We start from the raw sequence: 27,682 nt of genomic DNA on the forward strand, positions 1-27,682 counted from the left end.
TTTTCCTCTGGGGAACAACCCTGCCCCATTCTCAGCTACAGAACCCAAACGGCACTGAATAGGCTTCCCACATACACACTCCTTCACTCCTCAATCGGCATCTCAAAGTCACCCACTCAAAACCATCATGAGCGGTTCACAGAGCAGTCTATGACCCAAACGAGGTCTATTACAATGGTCCTTGGGTTAATGGCTCAAAATAAGATAAGATACTCTTTTCTACTTGGGTGACTAAACTGGTAGATACAAATTTTGGATTTGCTAGTAGCCATCTTTGCCATTAGTATAGGGACCACTTGCCCAGAAATGAACACAGAAGACAAAAAACCAAGAGCTCAAGATATGACAAATCTATGAAACTATATGCAGAACACCTAGATCCAGCAAAACCCAAAACCAGTTTTACCATTGCAACTTCTCAGTACTGAGAACCAATAAATTCCCTATTTTGCTCAAGCCAGATTTCATTGGGCTTCTGCCATTCTCAGCAAAAAGAATCTAATGCAATGATTCGAAGTCATCAACATAATCAGCTGTGCTGATCAATATAATACAGAAAAATCTTCAGGGCAACCCAAAGCACATAGGATACTCCGGAATAAATCTAACCAAAATAAATAAAAGAACTACATGAGGAGAACTACAAAACTCTGATGAACAAATCAAAGAATTAAATAAATGAAGATATATTCCATGTTCATAAATCAGAAGTCTCAATATTGTCAAGATGTCAGTTCTTCCTAACTTGATTTAAAGATTCAATACAGTAACACACAAAATACCAGCAAGTTACTTTGTGCATATCAACAAACTGATTCTAACATTTACACAGAGAGGCAAAAGGCCCAGAATAGCCAACACAGTATGAAGAAAAAACCCAAAATCTGAAGACTGACATTAACTGACTTCACGAGTGACCATAACTTATAGAAACCAACACAGGATGACACTGGTGAAAGAACAGACAAATGGATCAATAAATCAAGACAGCCCAGAAACAGACCCACAAAAATTAGTCAACTGATCTTTGCTAAAGCAGCAAAGGCAATACAATGGAGCAAAAATGATCTCTTTTGACCAACAGAGCTAGAACAACTGGATATCCACATGCAAAATACTGAGTCTAGACATATACTGAATCTTTCCTTCATGCCTCACAAAAGTTAACTCAAAATAGATCATGACCTAAATGTAAAACATGAAACTACAGAACTAGAAGATAACATAGGAGAAAACCTACATCATGATCTTGGGCATTGTGATGACCACAAACAGGACCTGTGAAAGAAATGATTGATAAGCCAAACTTCATCAAAGTTAAAAACTTATGCTCTGCAGAAGACAGTATCAGGAAAATAAGAAAAACAAGCTATAGACTGGAAGAAAGTGTTCACAAAAGACACATTTGATAAAGGACTGTAATCCAAAATATACAATGAATTCTTAAAGCTCAAAAATAAGAAAACAAACAACCCAATTTAACAAATGAGCAGAAGATCTTAACAGAAACCTCACTGAAGAAGATACTCAGATAGCAAATAAACATAAGAAAAGATGCTCCACATAATATGTAATCAGGGAGGTGCAAATTAAAACAATGATGCACCACACACCGCTGTACACCTTTTGAAGGACCGAAACTCAGACCACCACCAGCACCAAATGCTGGTGAGGATGTGGAGCAGCAGGAGTTCTCCTTCACCAGGTGGCAGGAGGTACAGCCACCTTGAGAAACAGCTTGGTGATTTCTTACAAAACTAAACAGACTCTTGCCACAAAATCCAGCAATCAGACTCCGTGATATTCACCCAAAGGAGTTGCAAACTTATCTCCACAATAGCACCAACATGTGAATGTTTATTAGAAATTTTATTCATAACTCTCAATACCTGGAAGCAACCAAGATGTCCTTTAGTAAGTCAATAGATACATAAACCATGACACATCCAGGCCATGGAATATTATTCAGCACTAAAAAGAAATGAGGCATCAAGCCATGAAAAGCCATGGAAAGACTAATTAAATACCATACCATTAAATGGTATGACTTAAGTGAAAGAAACTCATCTGAAAAGGCTACATACAAATATGATTCCAACTATCAATATATGACAATCCCGAAAAGGCAAAACTGGAAAGAGTAAAAAGATCAGTGGTGGGAATCAGCGTGTGGACAACAGAGAAGGCTAAAGAGATAGAAGAAAAAATTTTTAGAGCAGTGAAATTACTCTGTATACTATAATGATGCATATATGTCATTATACATTTATCCAAATTCACAGAATATACAACACCAAGAGTGAACCATGACATAAACAATGGACTTTGGGTGATTATGACAAGTTAATGTAGGTTCATCAATTGTAACAAACATACCACATTCATGGGAGATGTTGATAATAGGAGAGGTTGTGCAGGTGTGAGGTAGGCATATCCAGGAAATTTCTGTATCATCTTCTCAATTTTGCTGTGAACCTAAATCTTCCCTTTAAAAAAGTTTAACCTTTCAAAACAATAACAACAGCTATTATTTGGGAACTTTCCATATCCCAAGCACTAAGCATTTTACTTTAATCCTTTCAATTGAATGAAGTAGGTACTATTAGGGCCTCCATTTTATAGCTGAGAAAATAAGGCTCTGAGACTGGCATTTTGTGATAATAAAAATAAACAAACTCGCTGCTCACATGGATTTTATTGTTTAGTGGATCAATGAATTCCTAGTCCACCGAGAAGGCCATAGGCCTAATACAATGAACCACAGATACACCAAGAAGAAACACACTGCTGTGAATAAATCAAAAATTGTGAGACTTCCCTATTTCGTAATTTATACCCATATGGCCCTTAACTCACACACTTTAGAAACAGGAAGAAATCTGGAATCAGTTCCAAATAACCAAACATTAAGAAAATACATTGCTCACTTTCTGTTACTTTGTAAGAACAGCAATTCAAAGTCATTCTACATACCAATTTAGAGCATCAACACTGTATAATAAAAAAACATAGCTTTAAGCAAGGATATACAATAAAGGTAAAATTCAAAATGTGATTTCAATAGGAAAAAAAAGCAATTTGAAAAAGGCATAAAGGAGGGCTTCAGAGAAATAAAATGTTCTATATCTTAAGTTGACTGTTAGGTACATGAGTTTACCTTTATTCTTTTTTTTCCCCCAATTATTTTTATTAGTTGGAGGCTAATTACTTTACAATATTGTAGTGGTTTTTGCCATACATTGACATGAATCAGCCATGGATTTACATGTGTTCCCCATCCTGAACCCCCCTCCCACCTCCCTCCCCATCCCATCCCTCTGGGTCATCCCAGTGCACCAGCCCCGAGCACTTGTCTCATGCATCCAACTTGGACTGGCTAACTGTTTCACACTTGATAATATATGATAATATACATGTTTCGATGCTGTTCTCTCAGATCATCCCACCCTCACCTTCTCCCATAGAGTCGAAAAGTCTGTTCTATACAACTGTGTCTCTTTCTCTGTCTTGCATATAGGGTTATCGTTACCATCTTTCTAAATTCCATATATATGCATCAGTATACTGCATTGGTGTTTTTCTTTCTGGCTTACTTCACTCTGTATAATGGGCTCCAGTTTCATCTATCTCATTAAAACTGATTCAAATGAATTCTTTTTAATGGCTGAGTAATATTCCATTGTGTATATTACCACAGCTTTCTTATCCATTCATCTGCTGATGGACATCTAGGTTGCTTCCATGTCCTGGCTGTTATAAACAGTGCTGTGATGAACATTGGGGTGCATGTGTCTCTTTCAGATCTGGCTTCCTGGGTGTGTATACCCAGGAGTGGGATTGCTGGGTCATATGGCAGTTCTATTTCCAGTTTTTTAAGGAATCTCCACACTGTTCTCCATAGTGGCTGAACTAGTTTGCATTCTCACCAACAGTGTAAGAGGGGTTCCCTTTTCTCCACACCCTCTCCAGCATTTATTACTTGTAGACTTTTGGATAGCAGCCATTCTGACTGGCATGTAATGGTACCTCATTGAGGTTTTGATTTGCACTTCTCTGATAATGAGTGATGTTGAGCATCTTTTCATGTGTTTGTTAGCCATTTGTATGTCTTCTTTGGAGAAATGTCTGTTTAGATCTTTGACCCACTTTTTGATTGGGTCATTTATTTTTCTGGAATTGAGCTGCAGGAGTTGCTTGTATATTTTTGAGATTAATCCTTTGTCTGTTGCTTCATTTGCTATTATTTTCTCCCATTCTGAAGGCTGTCTTTTCACCTTGCTTATAGTTTCCTTTGCTGAGCAAAAGTTTTTAAGTTTCATTAGGTCCCATTTGTTCATTTTTGCTTTTATTTCCAATATTCTGGGAGGTGGGTCATAGAGGATCTTGCTGTAATTTATGTCAGAGAGTGTTTTGCCTATGTTCTCCTCTAGGAGTTTTATAGTTTCTGGTCTTACATTTAGATCTTTAACCCATTTTGAGTGTATTTTTGTGTATGGTGTTAGAAAGTGTTCTAGTTTCTTTCTTTTACAAGTGGTTGACCAGTTTTCCCAACACCACTTGTTAAAGAGGTTGTCTTTTTTCCATTGTATATCCTTGCCTCCTTTGTCGAAGACAAGGTGTCCATAGGTATGTGGATTTATCTCTCGGCTTTCTATTTTGTTCCATTGATCTATATTTCTGTCTTTGTGCCAGTACCATACTGTCTTGATGACTGTGGCTTTGTAGTAGAGCCTGAAGTCAGGCAGGTTGATTCCTCCAGTTCCATTCTTCTTTCTCAAGATTGCTTTGGCTATTCGAGGTTTTTTGTATTTCCATACAAATTGTGAAATTATTTGTCCTAGTTCTATGAAGACTATCATTGGTAGCTTGATAGGGATTGCATTGAATCTATAGATTGCTTTGGGTAGTATACTCATTTTCACAATATTGATTCTTCCAATCCATGAACACGGTATATTTCTCCATCTATTTGTGTCCACTTTGATATCTTTCATCAGTGTTTTATAGTTTTCTATGTATAGGTCTTTTGTTTCTTTAGGTAGATATACTCCTAAGTATTTTATTCTTTTTGTTGCAATGGCGAATGGTATTGTTTCCTTAATTTCTCTTTCTGTTTTCTCATTGTTAGTGTATAGAAATGCAAGAGATTTCTGTGTGCTAATTTTATATCCTGCAACTTTACTATATTCATTGATTAGCTCTAGTAGTTTTCTGGTAGAGTCTTTAGGGTTTTATACGTCGAGGATCATGTCATCTACAAACAGCGAGAGTTTCACTTCTCCTTTCCCTATCTGGATTCTTTTATTTCTTTTTCTGCTCTGATTGCTGTGGCCAAAACTTCCAAAACTATGTTGAATAGTAGTGGTGAGAGTGGGCACCCTTGTCTTGTTCCTGATTTTAGGGGAAATGCTTTCAACTTTTCACCACTGAGGATAATGTTTGTTGTGGGTTTGACATATATAGCTTTTATATGTTGAGGTATGTTCCTTCTATTCCTGCTTTCTGGAGAGTTTTTATCATAAATGGATGTTGAATTTTGTCAAAGGCTTTTTCTGCATCTATTGAGATAATCATATGGTTTTTATCTTTCAATTTGTTAATGTGGTGTATTACATTGATTGATTTGTGGATATTAAAGAATCCTTGCATTCCTGGGATAAAGACCACTTGGTCATGATGTATGATTTTTTTTTAATATGTTGTTGGATTCTGTTTGCTAGAATTTTGTTAAGGATTTCTGCATCTATGTTCATCAGTGATATTGGCCTGTAGTTTTCTTTTTTTGTGGCATCTTTGTCTGGTCTTGGAATTAGGGTAATGGTGGCCTCATAGAAAGAGTTTGGAAGTTTACCTTCTGCAATTTTCTGGAAGAGTTTGAGTAAGATAGGTATTAGTTCTTCTCTAAATTTTTGGTAGAATTCAGCTGTGAAGCCATCTGGTCCTGGGCTTTTGTTTGCTGGAAGGTTTCTGATTACAGTTTAGATTTCCATGCTTGTGATGGGTCTGTTAAGATCTATTTCTTCCTGATTCAGTTTTGGAAAGTTATACTTTTCTAAGAATGTGTCCATTTCTTCCAAGTTGTCCATTTTATTACCTTTATTCTTTAAACTATACATATACATACACATATATAAGTTGTGTCATAATTTTTATAAACTTGTTTAAAGAATACAGTCACACTAGAGTTCAAATCCTAACTCAGAACTTTGAACAAGTCATTTCCTATCTGTAATTAGGATTACATTAATTAGTATTAATCATTTAATACTTATTGAAGGTCTCACTACGAACAAAGCTAGTGGAGGTGAAAGAATCCCAGTTGAGCTATTTCAAATCCTGAAAGATGATGCTGTGAAAGTGCTGCACCCAATATGCCAGCAAAGTTGGAAAACTCAGCAGTGGCCACACAACTGGAAAAGGTCCATTTTCATTCCAATCCCAAAGAAAGGCAATGCCAAAGAATGCTCAAGCTACCACACAATTGCACTCATCTCACACGTTAGTAAAATAATGCTTAAAATTCTCCAAGCCAGGCTTCAGCAATACATGAACCGTGAACTTCCAGATGATCAAGCTGGATTTAGAAAAGGCAGAGGAACCAGAGATCAAATTGCCAACATCTGCTGGATCATCGAAAAAGCAAGAGAGTTCCAGAAAAACATCTATTTCTGCTTTATTGACTATGCCAAAGCCTTTGACTGTGTGGATCACAATCAACTGTGGAAAATTCTGAAAGAGATGGGGATACCAGATCACCTGACCTGCCTCTTGAGAAACCTATATACAGGTCAGGAAGCAAGAGTTAGAACTGGACATGGAACAACAGACTGGTTCCAAATAGGAAAAGGAGTACGTCAAGGCTGTATATTGTCACCTTGCTTATTTAACTTATATGCAGAGTATGTCATTTGAAATGCTGGGCTGGATGAAGCACAAGCTGGAATCAAGATTGCCAGGAGAAATATCAATAACCTCAGATATGCAGATGACACCACCCTTACGGCAGAAAGCGAAGAAGAACTAAAGAGCCTCTTGATGAAAGTGTAAGAGGAGAGTGAAAAAGTTGGCTTAAAGCTCAACATTCAGAAAACTAAGATCATGGCATCTGGTCCCATCACTTCATGGCAAATAGATGGGGAAACAGTGGAAACAGTGGCTGACTTTATTTTTCTGGGCTCCAAAATCACTGCAGATGGTGATTGCAGCCAAGAAATTAAAAGGCATTTACTCATTGGAAGGAAAGTTATGACCAACCTAGACAGCAGATTAAAAAGCAGAGACATTATTTTGCCAACAAAGTCCGTCTAGTCAAGGCTATGGTTTTCCCAGTGGTCATGTATGGATGTTAGAGTTGGACTATAGAGAAAGCTGAGCGCTGAAGAATTAATGCTTTTGAACTGTGGTGTTGGAGAAGACTCTTGAGAGTCCCTTGGACTGCAAGGAGATCCAACCAGTCCATCCTGAAGGAGATCAGTCCTAGGTATTCATTGGAAGGACTGATGTTGAGGCTGAAACTCCAATACTTTGGCCACCTGATGCAAAGAGCTGACTCATTTGAAAAGACCCTGATGCTGGGAAAGACTGGGGGCAGGAAGAGAAGGGGACGAAAGAGGATGAGATGGTTGGATGGCATCACTGACTCGATGGACATGGGTTTGGGTGGACTCCGAGGGTTGGTGTTGGACAGGGAGGTCTGGCGTGCTGCGGTTCATGGGGTCGCAAAGAGTCAGACACAACTGAGCAACCAAACTGAACTGATATGCCAAGTACTAGTCTAGATGTTAGAATAAACAAGTTCAAGAAACAATTTCTGCTTTCATGGGACCCTACTTTTCTTATCTATGCAATTGAGATGATACTTCTTATTTCATTAGGTGGTGGGCAAATCTTAATTGCACTGAGCTCTCACTAGGCTCACCTCTAGTTTAAAGAAACAATCATTGTAGCAATCCTAAAATACAAAGCACATTGTAATTATCAAAACTACCCCTGACTTTTTAAAGTCAGCTTGAAGAGTACAGTGAGGTAAGGTTCCACACCTCTATCCCAAACAAGATGTTTTCTAACTGGAGTATCAGGTACTTAGAGTTAAGAGAAATTACAAAGATTAAGTAATCCAGGTCTTTTGAGTGAGTGGTAATTTGCCTTTATTACACTGCTACAAATCAGGATCCATATCTTAACACTCTATAAAGTGTATTTAATTTTACTGGAAAATTCAGAAGAAGCGAAATAAAAGCTAAAGTAATCAAGTAATGAAAGTAACAAAAAATTTTTAAAAATTTAAAAATAAAGTAAAAAAGCAAAATAAAAGCTAAAGTAAAGGCAGGAGGAGAAGGGGATGAGAGAGGATAAGATGGTTGCATGGCATCACCAACCCGATGGACATGAGTTTGAGCCAGTTCCGGGAGTTGGTGATGGACAAGGAAGCCTGGCATGCTACAGTTCATGGGGTCACAAAGAGTGACTAAACTGAACTGAATCATGCTGAATCAAAAACAAAAAACATCGGAAAAAACAAAAACTCTAAGTCAAAGAGATACATGCACCCCAATGTTCATAGCAGCATTATTTATAATAGCCAAGATATGAAAACAACCCAAGTTCCCATCAACAGACAATTGGTTTAAGAAGATGTGATGTACATACACAGTTGAGTACTACTCAGCTATAAAAAAAAGAATGAAATACTGCCATTTGCGGCAACATGGAGAGACCTAGAAGTGAAGTAACTCAAAAAAGACAATTATTATACAATATCACTTATACATGGAACCTAAATACAGTACAAGGGAATCTATATACAAAACAAAAACAGACTTGGATATAAAAAACAAACTTATGGTTAGCAAAGAGGAAAAGGGAGGCATAAATGAGGAATATGCAATTAACAGATACAAGCTACTATATGTAAAACAAATAAACAACAAGGATTTACTATATGGCACAAGGACCAATTTTCAATACCTTGTAATAATCTATAATGGAAAATAATCTGAAAACACACACACACACATATATACACAAACATACAACTGACTCACTTCGCTATACCCCTGAAAATAACAATTTTATAAATCAACTAAATTTCAATTTTAAAAAAAGAAATTTGCATCTTTCATGAATGAAAACCGTCTCTCCCCTTATTTTCTCTATAAGCCTGATTTTTCTTCCCCTACATATCTGATTTCCTTACTGCGTGTGCAGGTCATACTAGACAGCTATTTTGGGGAAGATGTCACAGGAATGAAGTTAAAGTCCTGATTCTACTACTTGTGGCTGTCCAACTTGGACAAATACATTAAACTCTTCGAGCCTCAGTTTCCTCAAAAGTAAGACCCATCTTAGAGGGTTAGTCAAAGTTTAAAAAGGAATAATACAAATAACTGGGACATAATAAGGACTCAATGAATGTTAGCTATTTTATCACCATTCTTTAAAAGTTTGCTGTGATTTATTATCCTATTATTATTGAAAACAAGAAGATGATAAATTTTGTTAACGCCTCTAAGAACATTTTAATTTGAGGGAAAACAACTCTCAAAAAGGCTTTTTTCCTCCTCTTCATCTTTTAAAGAGATGGCATAAATTGTTTATTTTTCAAGTCAATTTTTTAAAAACAGCTAATGACGATCATACACCGATCACAGGTGAAGATCCCAGAGTCAGATTCCTATAAATGAAAGCTTAAGAACAACAAATCTGGTTCTCAATTATTTTAAGTGGGCCAAGACTCAGTTTTCTTCATGAAACTGCTAATACAGAAATGTGAACAGATACTTAGGAGAGATTTGAAAGCCAGATGTTTTGTTTCGTTTTGTTTTTTAAGGTTACTGCTCAACTCCATGGTAGCTGAAAAACTCAGTCAACCAAAGCATCACATCTTAAGCCTTCTTTTCACAGAGTTCTCACAACAGTTTCTCAACTTGACTATCTACTTCTTTTTAAAAAGTGGCCATTGACAAATGCATTAAAAACACTGGGAGGAGAGCAGACAGAGGGAGGCTACTCTGGGAACAGCCTTGAGAATCTCATGCTGCCACTCCCAGTGTGAAGTGGGAGTGCCCAAGAAGAGTGCTTACAGCAGGTTCAGAGATGCCAGCTGTAATGAGACACTTGTGTCTGAAATGAATTCCAGAGTGTCAGCATGGTCAGTACCATCTGATCATGGGACTGGGCAGGCTCATCTCTCTTGCAAAAGCATCCTTTTTCGAGACTTTCAGTCAGATAGACTGAACTCAGCTCTGGGAACTTTCACAACTGGAGATGACTGTATTCCTATTCTGGGATCCCTATGTAAGGTGGGTTCTTGAACAAATAGACAAACTGGAGAACACAAAATGAAACTAGCAGAAAAAGGCACTAAAAAATTAAGAACGAAGTAGATCAAAGATCTACTCAAAATGATCTAACTTCTTTTTCTAAACATTAAAACCACATACCTAAATAACAAGATTATACACAAAAGATATTCACTGGCATTATTTACAACAGGAGAACCCTGGAACCAATCTAAAGATGTAATTATCAGTAAATATAGCACATAGATATGATGTCATAATTTATAGCAACTAAATTGATTTTTACAAAGCTATATTAATAATTTTAGGAAAAGTTTAATGATTCAAGGGAGAACAGAAAAACACGTATGTAACATAAGTTGGGGGGAGTTTACATATTTACACACAAGGCTATAAGAGAATAAATCAAAACATTAGTTACTACTGAGTGATAATTTTTCTCTTCTTTATAATTTTTCAAAATTTTACACGTGGTCAAAAACTAGTACGAAAACCAGCTACTAAAATTTTAAAGATAAATAGAAAAAATATGCACTATGATAATCTGCTAATACATACTCAATTTAAGTGGAAAATTTTGTGTATTTTTTTTTACAATGAGAACATACTATATCACAGTATAAGAAAAATCATAAGAATGAAACTCTCACAGAAATTTATAGAGCGAAACCTATACTGACTCCTCCAATTAAAGACCCATAAAGTACTTTCAGTGCTCTCTAACCCACCTTTTCACAGCAGGGAATTAATCCCTCTGGGGGATGCAAACAAACTTCAAAGAGAAGATTATGCCCAGACACTAGTACTGTATAGCATAATGTTTATACCAAAGTTTATTCAGATATTTTGGCAGAGATCAGAGATGCAGATCCAAGAAACAAAGACTAATTTTAAGACAGATTCTTTACAGTCATCTAAATGGCAAAAATAATGCATTAAATAGTATCTGAAAAAGGCAAATATAAGTTGTGTTAGAAAAAAGAAAGGTTGTAGAAGTAAACAAAAGTTATCTAAAATCAAATATTTGACAGCTTATTCACTGGTATTAGCAACTGGGAAACCTTACGAATTCCCAAACAAAGTAAGCGGTACCGTGAGTTCAGCGTATGTACCCAAATTTTATTCGCACAAACTTTGGGAGAAGGTACCACTCAGTGTCATAAGCCTGGATGCAATATCTAAGTAGAACAGACAAATTACATGTCTCTTCCATAGATGTCATGGGATGCTCTTCAGAGCATAGAACACATGACAGTTAACAACACCTTCACTAGTTCAGACATGAAAAATAATCGATGGGAAAAAGAACTGTCTTTAACATCTAATAATATTTCTTACTGATCTTTCTCACATTTGTCATCCTTTTATTATGAGTCAATTTTTTAGGTGTTACTTAGAAGTTCCTTACCATTTTACAAAAACATGTTTTATGTAAAAGAACAGCATATTTTAGTAATTTGGCTTTATTTAGTTTCCCAATTTTTAAAAATTATGGATAAGGAATCAAGTTTAGGTTTAGCTTTTCTGGATATTAATCATCTAATAGAAAATTAAAATATTTGACATATTAAAGAATGTGAAAGACAAAACTATAAGTTTCTTGGAAGAAAATATAGGATAATGGCTTCATATCTGTAGAGTAGGAAAATATCAATAAACTGTAGGTATGAAAATCAAGAAGTTCTGACCAAAGATATCAGACAGTGAAAGACAAACTATAGAGTAGGAGACAACATCTACAACCCACTTGATCAGATAACATACATAATGTACAAACAATTTCTTATGAAACAACACAGAAAAGACAGAAAAAATTCAAAAATGAGTAAGCCTGGAACAGGCACTTTAAAAATGAAGATATTTTAAGAGGTCAATAGTGTATGAAAAGGTGCTCAATCTCATTAGTCACCAGAAAAATATACAAATAACAATGAGGAGATACTACTATACAACTATCAGGTTGGAAAAAAAACAACAAATCTAATTGTATTAAGGACTGTAAAGATGTTGAACAACAAAGACCGAACACTGCTGGAAGTAGTATAGACAAGCAAGATCAACTTTGAAAATCAGGTTAGCGTGATCCAGTAATCAAGTAAGGTATATATCCTATGTATATGTTTACATGCACCAGGATTTATGTATTGATATAAAGATCGCAGCCACATTGCTTGTAATAGCCAAAAATTGCAAACAAGTTCAAGTTCTTTCAACAGTAGAATAAACTGTGCTATAATCTTAAAGTGTACTACACTGCAATGAAAATAAATGACTATAGTATACAGAGCAACACAGAGGACCCTTAGAGACTTGAGCAAAAAAGCAGCAAAACTACATACAGAATAATTCTATAAAATTCAGAAACAGGATTACTAAATTAAATTTTTCAAGGAGGTAAACTTATATGGTAAAACTACAAAGAAAAACAAAGAAATGAGTATCATAAAAGTCAGGATAGTAGCTACCTTTGGAAAAAGGGAGGCAGGGACTTCTGGGGCGCTGGCCAGCCCCACCTCTAACATTCACAGGGCCTAGATCTAGGCAAGAGTACAAACTGAGGTCCACAAACCATATGTCTAAACATTTCAAAGATACGAAATAAGCTAACAAACTATTAAATAAAATATGCTCCATTTTCCTATCATAAGTACTTGGAAAGCTAGATTCACACTGAGAATTCTTGAATTCCTGAGAGTTCTATGTAGGAACATGATTCATGTAAAACTGGCCATTGGCCATCTCTCCCTTTTCCATCCCATAGTGCCAGGAACCTCACACAAAGGGATGCAATCACCTCCACTCCCATGTCCAAGCTCCATGCCATCCCCTACTCCCCACAAACAGATACCCTGAGGCCACCCTTTGGGTCTAGGGGTGTGTATACCAGCAGCCAGTTGACCCTCAGAAGGACAGACCCCAGGGAAGACTCAGACTCTGGAAATAAGCCTGGGGCCACTGGGTCAAGAAATTCTTAGATGTAAGGTACTCACAGTTTGTCTAGGATGGAAGGATTCATGATCTAAGCAAGCATGTCCCACAGACCCTACAGACTCCTTGCCTTAAAAAGGCACTTTAGAAGAGGGCCAAAGCACAGGGCAAGGGCAGGAGTTCTTTTGCCAGGACCAGAATTTCCTTAGAATCAGGCAATATTATGTCTTCACCCAGATAACAGTAACAAAGATACTCACTCTGTAACTATTAAACTGTACACAAAGGTTTTATGTATTTTTTTCCACAAATAATGGAATGGACATCACATCTCTGCTGATATGATACACATTGAGAAAGACACATATGATATTTGAAATACTCCTATCCAAAATCCATAACCTGAATCTAATCATGAGGATACAATCAGATTCAAACCCAGGGACTTTCTACAAAACAAGACACCTAGGTTCTTCAGAAACATGACATAAAGATTAAAAAGGGGAGGAAGGGATTGCAAAACTATTCCAGACTGAAAGAAACTAAACACAGGAAAAAAAAGGGAAAAAAAGAAACTAAACAGCTGTGAAAACTAAATGGATTACATGATCCTGAATTGGATTCTGGATCACAGAGGGGAAGTGCTATATTATTATTATATATTATATTATATATATATTATGTATAATATATATATATTATATATTATTGGGACAACTGATTAAATATGGACAAAAGACATTAACTTTCTTATTTCAGTAATGGGACTACAGTTATTTAAGAAAATGCCCTTATTCTTAGGAGATACATTCTAAAGTATTTAAGAGTGAAGGGTCACAATGTCTGCAACTTATTCTCAAAATGTTTAGCAAAAAAATACAGTGATCAAGCAAAGGCGAAACAGTAACAACTGATGACTCTAAGGAAGGCAAGTATACACTTAACTACTTCTGTAACTTATCTTTTAAAATATTTTCAAAATTTTAAGTTTTTAAAAACTAAAGTGGTTAAATGAGACAAGAGTTGCCTACAGGGAAAGGAATTAGATAACTGGGAGAAGAGGATATGGTAAAGACTTTTCATTTTGTATACTCTTCCATCTTATTTGTACTCAAACTTTGTTCATAGTCCCCAGAAAAATTCATTTTAACTTTGGGAGGAAATAACTATAGCACTGAAAAGCGGAGCATTACCAACTGTAGAAATAAGACAAATTTTGTCCCTAAATCTATCAAATCACAGCCATCACCAACTAGTTGCTCTGTCAAATAGGTTCACAGAGGCACCACAGCTCAAACACCCCTAGTATCAGCTACCTCCCCTCTCAATCCAGTAGTTTGCACAGTAAGAGGCATAACTTAAGATGAATATTAACATTCTAGCTCCAGAATGACTATAAGTTTATAACATATCTCATTAATTCAGAAAGTGAAGCACCCAGGGATCAAACCCAGATCTCCCACAGTGCAGGCAGATTCTTTACCTGCACTTTACCGTCTGAGCCACCAGAGAAGCCCAGGGATGCTGGAGTGGGTAGCCTATCCCTTCTCCAGGGGATCTTCCCGACCCAGGAATCAAACAGGGGTCTCCTGCATCGCGGACAGATTTTTTTACAAGCTGAGCTATCAGGAAAGCCCCAATAAGTTTATCACATATCTCATTAATTCAGAAAGTGAAGCTCACACAGTTTTCACTTTTGATATTGAGAAATGCATTTAAGAAATGCTGGTGACATTGTACAAAGCCCTGGAGATGCCATGGAGAGATGTGTGTAACATGGTCACTGTCCTCAAGAAGGCAACTTAGCAGGGTGAAGAGGACTTGAACCAAAAGCCCTTGCTATTCCACACAGTAGCTATATGATCTTGGTAAGTTATCTGACCTCTCAGATGCTGTTTTCTCATAGGCATAATGGAGATGCCATCCAACTATCTTTAAGAGTTGTAAGAACTGACTAGGTACATTAAGCATGTAGGACAACAGAACAATAGATACTCAACAAAAGGTAACTATTTTATGAGGATTACAATCTAATTAAAATAATGAAATAGAAAATATGCCCAAGGTTGTACAGCCAATTATAGGCATAACTACCATTGGAATCCTGATTACTCCAAGTTTCTAATCCAAATAAATTAATTCTTCGTAAACACCAAATAAATATACACAACTGCTGTTGTGTAGACCAAGAGATGCTCCCTAATATATTTTTGGCAAACACACCACTCTCTTCAGTTCAGTCGCTCAGTCGTGTCCGACTCTTTGCGACCCCATGAATCACAGCACGCCAAGCCTCCCTGTCCATCACCAACTCCTGGAGCTTACTCAAACTCATGCCCATCGAGTCGGTGATGCCATCCAGCCATCTCATCCTCTGTTGTCCCCTTCTCCTCCTGCCCCCAATCCCTCCCAGCATCAGGGTCTTTTCCAGTGAGTCAACTCTTCCCATGAGGTGGTCAAAGCATTGGAGTTTCAGCTTCAGCATCAGTCATTCCAATGAACACCCAGGACTGATCTCCTTTAGGATGGACTGCTTGGATCTCCTTGCAGCCCAAGGGACTCTCAAGAGTCTTCTCCAACTCTCTTAGGCACCAAGAAAAAGAACACTAGGCCAGAAGGTGATTTTTGCTCATTAACCAGGAAGGATTTTAGGTTAAGAAGTGATTTACTCAGCCTGAACAAGATACTCTAATCTTATCCAAGACCCTGTTGTCCAGGAATACATGTCCAAATTAGTCCAAAAGCTAAAGTCAGAGGAGGTGTTTAACTAATTTTCAACCTTTTTTAACGAGCTGACATAAAATTTACTGAATTAAATCTATTTCAAACATCTATTCCCAGTTCAGTGGCAGAGATTTCCCTTTATATTATTTTATACCCTAATTCTAAACTCTCCTTATTAGTAAGGTGACAATATTTCATACTAAAATGTTGACTCAGGTATTTCTGAAAGATGCAAACTAAAACCCAGTGGTTACAATGAATAAAGCCATAATTCAAGGCTGTTAAAGCAATCACTCTTAAATTGTTCCCTAGGATGATGTTGGCACAGATAAAAGGGAAAGACACTTAAACACACTTAAAGATAAATAACAGTTTAGAATATTCACATATTATCTGATGTGCATGGCTATCTCACACAATAAACAAACATGCCATATCATAAAGAAACATGCAAATACCTGAAAGAGTGCCACCTGTCCTAGGATAGGCCACTTCAACATACACTTCAAATGTGGTCTCTGGGTTTTGCCTACAAAAAAAACAGACCATGATTACTGACAAGGACTAAGGCAGCATGATACAGAATATGCAGGCTGTGGTACAGGGCAAACCTTAATTAAAATCATTAGCTCTGCAACTTAATGGCCGTGGAACTTTGGACAAGTTACTCAACTTCTCTGAGCCATAGCCTTCCTAATCTATAAAATGAAAATACCTAAGCAGAATTATTATTGTGAAACATAAAGAAAACAAACAAAAATTGCCTAGATACAATGTCTAGCACATAATAGGTTAGCCGTTGTTATGAATTTACAGATGTCATATTTCCCATTTATACAGCTGGGTCTCCAAAACCAAAAGAAAAATTTTGAGGAAATTCAAACCAAGGCAACACTAGCACAATGTAACATGCTTCCCTCATACTCCAGGATAAAATATTCAGGTGATGACATTAACTTGCTTACTTACAGGTGTTAAAGACTCAAGAGAAACAGTATCCTATCTCACTAGGCTATTATGAAGACAGGACGCTAATCTAAAATTTAAGATACTGTTTCCTCACGGGCGGGGCAGGGGAAGGATCTTCCCCTGCATTGGCAATGGCAAGTATATGAATGTTCATTATTATATCCTTTTACCTTTTTATGTCATGAATATTTCATATTAAGTTTTAAAAAGATCACAGCACTAACAAAATGTTAACAGTTGTTCACTCTGAGTGACAAGAACATCGGGGTTATATTATCTTTTATTTTCTCTTTTCTCTTTGATTCTAAAACTACAATAAAAAGATTATTTCCAGATTGCAAGAAAATCATTTAGCAGAAGAAAATGTTACACATTCAAATGTCTATGACTGAATTCTATTTTAAACCTGACAAAAAGCTCAGAGAAGAAACTTTGAGTTGCCTAATCAGATCTAAGGGAATTGCCATCAACTAAATACCTTGAATTTGCCCAGCAGATTCCACTTTCCAAAATAACTATCTCATTTACCTCTTTTTATCCTCATTATAATCTTATGAGGTAGGTGGATCAGTCATCATCCTCACCATACAGGTGAGGAATCTAAAGCAGAGACAGTCTAAATGACTTGGTAGTCTCACAACTAGTTAGAAACACAGCCAGAACTACAACTCAGACCTCCAGGCACTCAAATTCTGGGTTTCATTGATTCTAAGATGAAATTTTTCTCCCTCATTTTCCCATGTTTTACAATCTATTGCATCTTACAAGTCTAAATGGCAATTTTTCTTTCTTAGTAGTACATATAATAACAGTGCATCTTATAAAGAACAGCATCTTAGACTCAATATTGTAATACTCCCTCCAATTCCTCAGGAGTAGTTGCCAATCAGGGATCTACTATTTCTCTTGTGAAGAACCATCATTTCCTCACTGAAGAGAATTTCAAATGTGCTTTAAATAAGTACCTACAGTGAAAAGAATTGCCTGCTCTAAAATTCAAGGGATTTAAATATACCTTTGTCAAATATAATTTTTAAATTAGACAATAAATCAGAGTATCTTAACTAAAAGTAAACTCATGTTTTAAGAAAGCTATTTTAAAATGCTTTTGAACTCCCCCCCCCCCCCCCCCCCCCCGCAAGAGGGTACAAAAAGACCAACAAGGTCAGCATCCCATGGTCACCAAAACATTTGCGGAAAACACCACATGGAACATCCCTTGATTCAAATGATTTAAAAGTAGAGGGTTTGTTGAAAGAAAGGAATATTCTAAGTTCATCTGAAGAGCACCAAGAAGATTCCCTCTAAAACCTAGAAATATCTTTAAGCCTGTTTTGCAACTGGCTGAATTTCATCTCAGAATTTCATTCCTCTGGATTAAGATAACGGCTTTCAAAGTGTGTTCTGCAGGACCCTAGGACTCCATGGAGATTCCTCAAAGATTCCACGCATTTTTTTTAACCCAAATGTCCACTTTTAAGTTTATTTTTCTCTATTTAAAAAGCTGAAAGGAACAAACATGAGCATGCAAAGGTGTTACATACCAAATTTGTTTTTTTAACATTGGAGCATTAACTCGTGCCACTAACTTAAGGTGGTTTGTACAGATCTGCTGTCTAACTGAAGAACATTCTAACGTTGTCTAAACTCTATCTCTGCTTCTTCTCCCTTTCTCTTCAACCCTTTAACCAGGCTTCTGAACTCACCACACCACCAAAACAACTTGTCATGATCATCAATGTCCTCCCCATTGCTAAAATGTGCCAAAATGGTCAATCTCAAATGCTTGTCTTAACCTCTCAGCAGCATTTGACACAGCTGATTGATTTGCCCTCCTTCTCCAAACACTTTCTTCACATGCCTGCCAGGACATCACTCTCTAGCGGTATTCTTCCTGCCTTACTGGCTGCTCCTTTGCTGATTCCTTCTCAGAGAAACTCTCCTACCCTCGAACTTAGTGCTAGACCTCTTCCTGCCTACACTCATTATCTAAATGATCTCGTTCAGTCTCATGGTATTAATTACCAGGCAAATGCTGATAAGCTCCAAAGTCCTGTCTCCAACCTGACTTCTTCCCTGACCCTAGATTCCCTCATCCAACTGCCTGCTCAACATCCCCATCTGGATCTTTAAGAAGAATTTCTAATTTAACAAATGGCACTTTTCTTCCTCAAACCTGCACTTCCTGATATCCAGTTATGCAGGCAAAAAAAAAAAAAACAACAAACAAAAAACACCAAATCTGGTATCATCCTTCAGTCCTGTTTTATATGCCAAATCAACCAAACAAATTATTTTGATTTAATCATCAAAATATGCCCAGAAACTCAATGAGTCTCAGCATCCCCAACCTACCATCCTTGATAGATCATCAACGTTTTACCTCAATTACCGTAATACTTTAACTGGTCTCATTGCCTTCTCCCTACCTTCCTACAGTGAAATTTCAACTCAGTGGCTGATAATCCTTTTATTAATACTTTTTTTTAGCAGTCCTCTGCTAAAAACCTTCCCAAAACTTCCCATACTATTCAAAGTAAAAACCAAAGTCTTAGTTCGGTAGATAGACGGTGGTGATGGTTGTACAACAACGAGAGTACTGAATATCACTGAACCATACACTTAAAAATGGAAAACAGACTTGTAGGTATAGGGTGGCAGGGCGGGGGAGAGGGTGGGAGGAATACAAAGAGTAGCATGGAAATGTATACACTACCATATGCAAAATAGATCAGTTCAGTTCAGTTCCGTCGCTCAGTCATGTCCGACTCTTTGCGACCCCATGAATCGCAGCACGCCAGGCCTCCCTGTCCGTTATCAACTCCCAGAGTTTACTTAAACTCATGCCCACCGAGTGGGTGATGCCATCCAGCCATCTCATCCTCTGTCATCACCTTCTTCTCCTGCCCCCAATCCCTCCCAGCATCAGGGTCTTTTCCAGTGAGTCAACTCTTCCCATGAGGTGGTCAAAGCATTGGAGTTTCAGCTTCAGCATCAGTCCTTTCATGAACATCCAGGACTTAACTCCTTCAGAATGGACTGGTTGGATCTCCCTGCAGTCCAAGGGACTCTTAAGAGTCTTCTCCAACACCACAGTTCAAAAGCATCAATTTTTTGGCGCTCAGCTTTCTTCACAGTCCAACTCTCACATCCATACATGACCACTGGAAAAACCATAGCCTTGACCAGACGGACCTTTGTTGGCAAAGTAATGTCTCTGCTTTTTAATATGCTATCTAGGTTGGTCATAGCTTTCCTTCCAAGGAGTAAGCGTCTTTTAATTTCATGGCTGCAGTCACCATCTGCACTGATTTTGGACCCAAAAAAATTAAGTCTCATACTGTTTCCACTGTCTCTCCATCTATTTCCCATGAGGTGATGGGACCAGATGCCATGATCTTAGTTTTCTGAATGTTGAGCTTTAAGCCAAATTCTTCACTCTCCTCTTTCACTTTCATCAAGAGACTTTTTAGTTCCTCTTCACTCTCTGCCATGAGGGTGGCAAAATAGATAGCCAGTGGGAATTTGCTACATGACTCAGGGAGCTCAAACAGGCACTCTGTGACAACCCAGAGAGGTGGGATAGGGTGCAAGGTAGGAGGGAGGGGACATATGTATACCTATAGCTGATTCATGTTGAAGCATGGCAGAAACCAACACAATATTATAAAGCAATTATTCTTTAATTAAAAATAAATTTCTTTAAAAAGAAAATCAAATACCAAAAAAATGTGTTAGGCTGGTAAATTTTATGTTATATGTATTTTATTACAATAAAAAAAATGAGGAGGGAAAAAGTCTTTACAAGGTCCTACATGATCTGGCCTCTGCCTATCTCCAATTTCATTTCAGACTTCTCTCCTCTTGCCCACTGCATTCTAGCCACACTGGCCTTCTGTCTGCCCCTCAACACACCTAATTCATTTCTATCTTGTGGCCTTTTGCACTGATCATCATATAGATGGCTCTTCCTGTCATTCAAAATACAACTTATACGTGACCTCCTCAAAAAGTCTTCCCCAACACACTCTCTACCATCAAATTGTAATTCTACACATCACAGCAATCACAACCTTGTTTCTCTCCTCTAAATAAAAACTGCAGGAGAGCAGGCATTGTTATCTGTCATACCCACGAGTGTTTCCCAGGTGCCTAGACAGTCCCTGGCACACAGCCAGAATCAAATATTGAAAAGGAATAAAGGAAGTACAGACTAGCCTCCCCAGAGTCTAAAAACTTCAATAAATGATAGGAGTACTCAAACTTCAGCACAATAAAAGATGAGATTTCAAGCCCCACCTCCAGGGTATCTGGGGGCAGGACTCAAGAGTTGGCATTTCCAGTAAGTACCCAGATAATAGTGATGCTACTGAACTAGTGATCACAGCTTAAGAACCACTGATCTAGTTAAATGGAACTCTTCATCTAAATAATTAGTACATACAACATAAAATAAACATAAGGTGTACCTCAATAATCCATTTCAACAGTGCTTTTGCAATAAAAGATTTCAAAGGAAAAAAGTATTTGTGGAAACAATGCAGCTAACTTTTCTTCTACTGTTACCCATAGTCTTTGCCTCATTCTAATGAATTATAAACCTACCTAACTTTCTTACTCAGTTCAAATAGCTGCCAGAGTTCTATTACATGGAGCCAAAGATTATGACAGTTTCTTCAGGGGAAAAAAAAAATGCTGACCACCACACTAAAAACAAACTGGACTATATATGTTACTGTCATACTTATCCATGATCATTTACATGTTGTACTGTAGAAGAAGTAGTGATTAATGTTGTGACAAGTTAAATAACATACCAAGCTATATACATAAGGGCCACTGAAGCCAATGAAGATAGAAGCATTTTCTACTTCTCTGCAAATCAAAAAATAAGTTTTTAAGTTTCTTCTCTAAATGCAAATGACCAAGCAACTTAATATTTTCATTAAACCATTAATACAATAAAAATTTCCAGAGACTCTGTGGAACTACCTTGAGACTACTTACTTCCTCCATTACTCTCTAAGATGCTTAATATATTTTCAACTCCTTCGAACTGAAAATCCAATTTCTGTCCTAGTAACACTCCTGCCAATTCAGTACATGTAATGATGCTAACACCACCAAGTTCTGAGCCACCTACCAATACAGACCCAAGATTTCCTAGAGCACATCGTATCTTAACATACTACCATGAAAATGTCCTGCTTCTGCCATGATATCCCATCATCAATTGCCTCACACTCCTATACCTCTATGACCTGGAACTCTGCCCATCAGCCAAGCTCTTTTTTTTTTTTTTTTTGCCATCCACCCTTTCCTCACATGGTCTTGCACCCTAAGATCCAGCCACAGGGAACTACTGGTAGCTCTCTGAAAAAACCATGCTCCAATTCTCTAGTGACAATATCATTACCATATCACTACTTGTACCTACTGTTTCACATGTGCAAAGCACGACTACATGATTAAGCACTTTACATGCATTATCTCAGTTAATCTTCAACAACCCAGTAAGTGTTATTACCCCCAGTTTAGAGATGAGGACCCTGAAATTCAGAAGATAAACTAGCCAAAGTCAAAGCAAGGAAATGGCAGAATCAGCATGGATCACCCAAAAGTACTAACCACTTTGCAATTCTACCTTATTCAGCTGCTCTTCTGCAAAGAACTGTCTTTCTAGTCTTTTCCACTTGACAAATTCATTCATCAAGCCTTAGCTCAGGCATTTCCTCCTCTTTGGGAAGCCTTCTCAACCCCCCACCCTCATATCCTAGACTAAGTTAAGTGCCTCTTCTCTGTGCTCCCATCTCTGTGCAAATGTTATTGCACTTCCACATTTTTGCAGCTCTAACACATCTGACCCTGATGCAATTACAATTACCTGGGGAGCTTTTAAAAGTCCTGAGGCTCAGACCACACCCCAGAACAATTAAATCAGAATCTCCAGGCATTTTTTTTTTAAACCTCCCCAACTTATCCCAATGTGTAACCAGGAGAACCACCACTGTGCCTCTAATTAAGTATCTGTCTTCCCCACTAGACTGGGAGCTCCTTGAGGGCACCAACCGTCTTCTCATATGCCTAGTCATAAACCTGGCACAATAAAAGTTTGATGAATGAGTTTTCCTCCAACATCTGACACAGAGTTTCTAGTTCCCAATAACGGTTTCTCTTTCTCTAACAAGAAGTTTGCTACTGAATATGCTCTGCTTACACCTGATTGTTATTCTTTAAAGATGTTTTCCTCTGGAGTCAAAGGTATCAATAAGTCACACCTGCTGACAACAGTCTCCACTCTTTAAATATGAAAAAATGACACACAAGCAGTTAAAATATGTTTGAAGGAAGGGAGGTCTGCTCAGTTCTGCCTCCAGGAGAATGAAGACTGAGAGTAAGCCAAGAGAGCATTCCCATTCAATACCACACTTTTCTAAACATGACTCTCGGCGATGCCCTGGACGGGCCATGCTCAGTGCTCAGGGCCATGTCATCAACACGATTAAGTACACTCAGCTTGAAGTCATGAAACAGACAAAAGCTCTGACAATATTCAGGCAGAGGAAAGCTGGTTTTTTTCTTTAAAAAGCATCAAGCTATTGATCACTCTGCTGGACCATCAGCTTTCAATTAGGACCTCCTTTTCTTCGATTACAACATATTATGAGATTAGGAGAAAAATGTAACACTAACTCCCCACAAGATGAATCTTTGCTATATAACGTAACCATGCCTTAATGCTAGGCCCTCATACCTTTAAGTGTTATTTAGAAGTACTAAATGAGACACACACAGTACTGGGACCCCTTATTTCACAGCTATCAGATCTTCACACCAGTTAGTATTCTAAAGCAAAACAGCAGCCTATTTTCTATGGACTAGGGTAAAACTTCAGCACACTGTCTCCTTAGTTACAAACTGATATGCTGAGGGGGCTGAGGTATTTCAAAATTCATACCAACTGACCTGTCTTAAAGTTGACAACACGGTCAAAAGAAACTGTATACACTTCAGAAGGTGCTAGCAAACATCACCTAATAAACATTGATTTCTTTAAGCTAGATAAACACACAAAAAGGTAGTGTTAATATTTCCAACAAGTCTCCATTTGTTTCAATAGCCTCTGAAATTAAAGCTGTTTTCCAGGCTGAAAATGCTGTATCAAAGGGTGCTTTCTAACCCATAACAAGTTAACGCCTCCATAGAAGAACGCTGTCATTGTCGAGACTTGTCAGAAAATGATTAACTTAGTCATATAATTATACAAACATGTCATTTCAAGATTTTGCACTTAACTTTTCATTTCTAATAATGTTTTCAGGATCAGATTAATAAAGATACACAGATATTGCTGTGAGAGGAGTTACAAAGTTTTACCTTACTCATTGATTCCTATGGAAAGATTCTTACACCACAATGTGCAAAGCAAGTAAACTCGAAGAAGTAAAGCTGGATCCCGAGAAGACAGAGCCTGTGCGCCCCTCCACAATGTACAGTACTCCATGCACTTTTAATAAGCTCTTCCCTGTGCTGAGCAACAGTGCAAAATCTAGACTCTCCAATCATATTAATAGCATCAGCAAAGATGGCATCCATTGCCTTATCAATAAGTACCTTTGCCATTAAAATTTTTTTTAAAGCCTCCCCTAAGTTTTTTTCTGCTCTTTCTGAACAATTTACTCCTAAAACTATCATGTGTGCAGAGCAGGGAAGATGCCCACGTTGGCAATGGCTCAGCATGAGATGTTAAACCCTGAGCACGGTGAGGAAAATGTCTCTACAGAGGGCTGACCGGACAAGTGACATCAGATCATGAGCAAGGCCCACAATAGGAGGTGGCCTGGCCAATATAATGTCAAATCAGAATGAATGAAGAAGGCATCTGCTGAGGGGAAGCGCCCTGGGATGGGAAGCTAGAACCTGAGTGGGGGTGAAAAGAGCATCAGTGCCCAAGGGCGGCAACAACCAGGATTTAAAATACAAGCAGAGCGTGAACGGTGTGCCCCATGGAGGGACAGTCCAGTAAGAGTGTCAGAGCCCAAGAGAGTGAGGAGCATGTCCAAGCAGAGGGACCCTAGAGACAGGTGGGGAGCCAGAGCAGGGATGAGGAGGCTGACTATGTGGGGGTCAGAGAAGACTTGCCCAGCATATTGGGGATTCAGAGGGCATTTGGGGCATCCACAGGGCAGTGGGACAGCAAAAGTGAAAGTGTTAGTCGCTCAGTAGTTCCTGACTCTTTGTGACCCCATGGACTGTAGCCCAATGCCAGGCTCCGTTGTCCATGGGATTCTCCAGGCAAGAACACTGGAGTGGGTTGCCATTTCCCTCTCCAGGGGATCTTCCCAACCTAGGGACTGAACCTGGGTTTCCTGCATTGCAAGCAGATTCTTTACTTTCTGAGTCACCAGGGAAACCCCAGTGGGAGAGCACGGTCATGTCAAACCATCGACCTAGGCACTGTGACCCCAGGAAAGCAAGGTGAATGAGGACAGCATCCACATAGGGCAGAAGGTGATGGAGAAGCACACTCAATTCAAGTCCAAGACCAATAAGACAGGCCAAGTTTCTCACAGTTGCAACTACCAGAAAACTAGAATGAACTCCGTGGAGTTGGATTTAAATTGGAGATATTAGTGTGAACTCAAGGTTTTCAATAAATGTATAATAGAGAACTGTAAATATAACCTGACTAATACACACATACTTCCTGGGTCTGTCTACTGAAAAGACCTTGGCAGGAACAACACCCAATAGCAATGAACATTTCCAGTAACCAGACCTTAGCTTCTAAATACAACCATCCTCTAAAAGGAACCAGAGGTCCTTGAAGAAATACCAGATTCCAGGGCTGGGGCAGAGAAGTACGGGATGAGACTGCAACATCTTATTGTACTAGAAAAAGAAGCTCTCAAAGAATGATGGGGAGATGTCTAAAGGAGACAAGAGACAGCTTTATAAGGCTCCCACTGCCAGCCTGGGTAAGGTGAACATCAAAATCAATAAGGATATTGACAGATTATTAACCAATCAAACAAACAGAAAACCACAACACCCCATTGATGAAAATGAGTAAATTGACAATTTCATGAGAAATGGAGTATTTACGTAGTTTTAAAGTATCTTCCCACAAAATCTTTACTAACTGCAATGACAAAGAGTAACTTTTCAGTGTAAAACTTTGGCAAAGACTACCTAACCAAGTCATTAAAGTGATCATCATCAGGAATGGACAAATGACTAGAATGCAAAGAGAGGAGCACACTAACACACCCATGATATTCCTGTCCAAGATGTTTAACCTGAAGCTAATCTTGAGGAGACATCAGACAAACTTATTGAGGGACCGTCTAAAAAATATTTGACCTGTAATCTTCAAAAGTGTGAGGGTCATGAAAAATCAAGAGAAGACTGAAGATCTCTTCCAGACTGAAGGAAACTAAAGAGACAGGACAAATAAATGCAACATGTGACTCTGAACTGGATCGTTTTGGTGTAAGGAACGTTACTGAGACAATGACTAAAATATGAACAAAGTCTAATGACTAGATGTAGTAATGAATTGATGTTAATTTCCTGATTTTGGTGGTTGTATTGTGGTTATAAAGGAGAATACCCTTGTTTGTAGGAAAAGAACACTGAACTATGCATGGGTGATGGGGTATCTGGTTTTTTTTTTTTTTACAGTTCTCTATATTGCCGACATTTCTGTAAGATTATGGCCGTTTTTTAAAAATGTTTTAGTAAAACAAAAACAACCATTCATTAATAGTAATTTCCCTGGCCTGTTTTTTAACCAAGACTTTCTCACAAAAATGATATGTGGTTCTGTGGAAAGAACCCCAGACTAAATATCAGAGAGCTTGGGTTCCAATCCCAGCTAAATCCCTTACTCTCTGTGGGATTAGAATAAACCATTTACCGTTTCACACATCAACTTTCTCCCCCATCAAGAGATAACATTTGCACTGCCCATCTCAGAGATCAAATGAAAGAAAAATGAGAAAGTGCTTTGTGAACTAAAAGATACTAAACCAAGGTAAAGAGTATTATTTATTATAAAAAAATAGAATTGCTTCACCTTACAAATTACAGGCTTTGTAAGTAATCCAGACAGTATTGTGATCTGATATTCATGCTTTCAAATACTGTTACTAAAAGCAATCCAGAAAATAAAGAACTATCCAAATAGTAGCAATAGCCTATGGAATAAATGAATTTTAACAACAAGGGATGGGAGTTCAAATTTAGCAAGAAGATCCACTACAGGAAAAAATAAACACTGAACAAATGCAATGTATGAAAATCAAAAGGGTCTCCAGATACACAACTTTATCTCTCAATGGTTAATAAATACTGTGACTATTTGTATACTTTTGTAGCTACGGTGGAACTCCTACCTAAGTTTCTGTACCTGACTGTCAAAACCTTGCCAAGGTTGTAGGACAATATTATTTTCCCTGATTAACAGAAAACAAAATCTGAGGCTAGGAAGTAGTGACATTCCAGCTGATTCCTGGTTGCCAGATTCCTAAGCCCATGACTTTTCCAAGCCACCTTTTCAAAAACTACTCCCAGGTCAAAATCTATTCCCACTTTTCTGAAGTAGCAACTCATAATCCTAGACTACAGTGGAGGCACAGACCATCCCAAAGAGCTCATGAAAGCTTTACTACCTTACCAGGAAAAAAAGACTTAAATTTAACTTTTTTAACATGTAATTTTCAAGCAGTCCATAAGGCTACTTATGGAAATAGCTTATT

General features: G+C 37.9%; 1 protein-coding gene across 11 annotated transcripts in view; it reads right to left on the bottom strand.

The window, feature by feature from the left end:
• DENND1A (DENN domain containing 1A) overlaps positions 1–27,682 on the bottom strand; it is a 527,524-nt gene that overhangs the window by 464,790 nt on the left and 35,052 nt on the right. For 9 of the 11 annotated variants that reach the window (XM_070452577.1, XM_020872163.2, XM_070452539.1 and 6 more), the window contains exon 2: positions 16,412–16,482. The exons of 1 other annotated variant lie outside the window; for it this stretch is intronic. In XM_070452577.1, coding sequence (XP_070308678.1) covers positions 16,412–16,482 — 71 coding nt within the window. Of the gene's footprint in view, positions 1–16,411; positions 16,503–27,682 lie in introns of those variants that run through there. One more of the 11 variants, XM_070452592.1, reaches the window with a different exon arrangement.

The sequence above is a fragment of the Odocoileus virginianus genome, chromosome 2 (genome assembly GCF_023699985.2).
Source record: "Odocoileus virginianus isolate 20LAN1187 ecotype Illinois chromosome 2, Ovbor_1.2, whole genome shotgun sequence".
NCBI classification, from domain to species: Eukaryota; Metazoa; Chordata; class Mammalia; order Artiodactyla; family Cervidae; genus Odocoileus; species Odocoileus virginianus.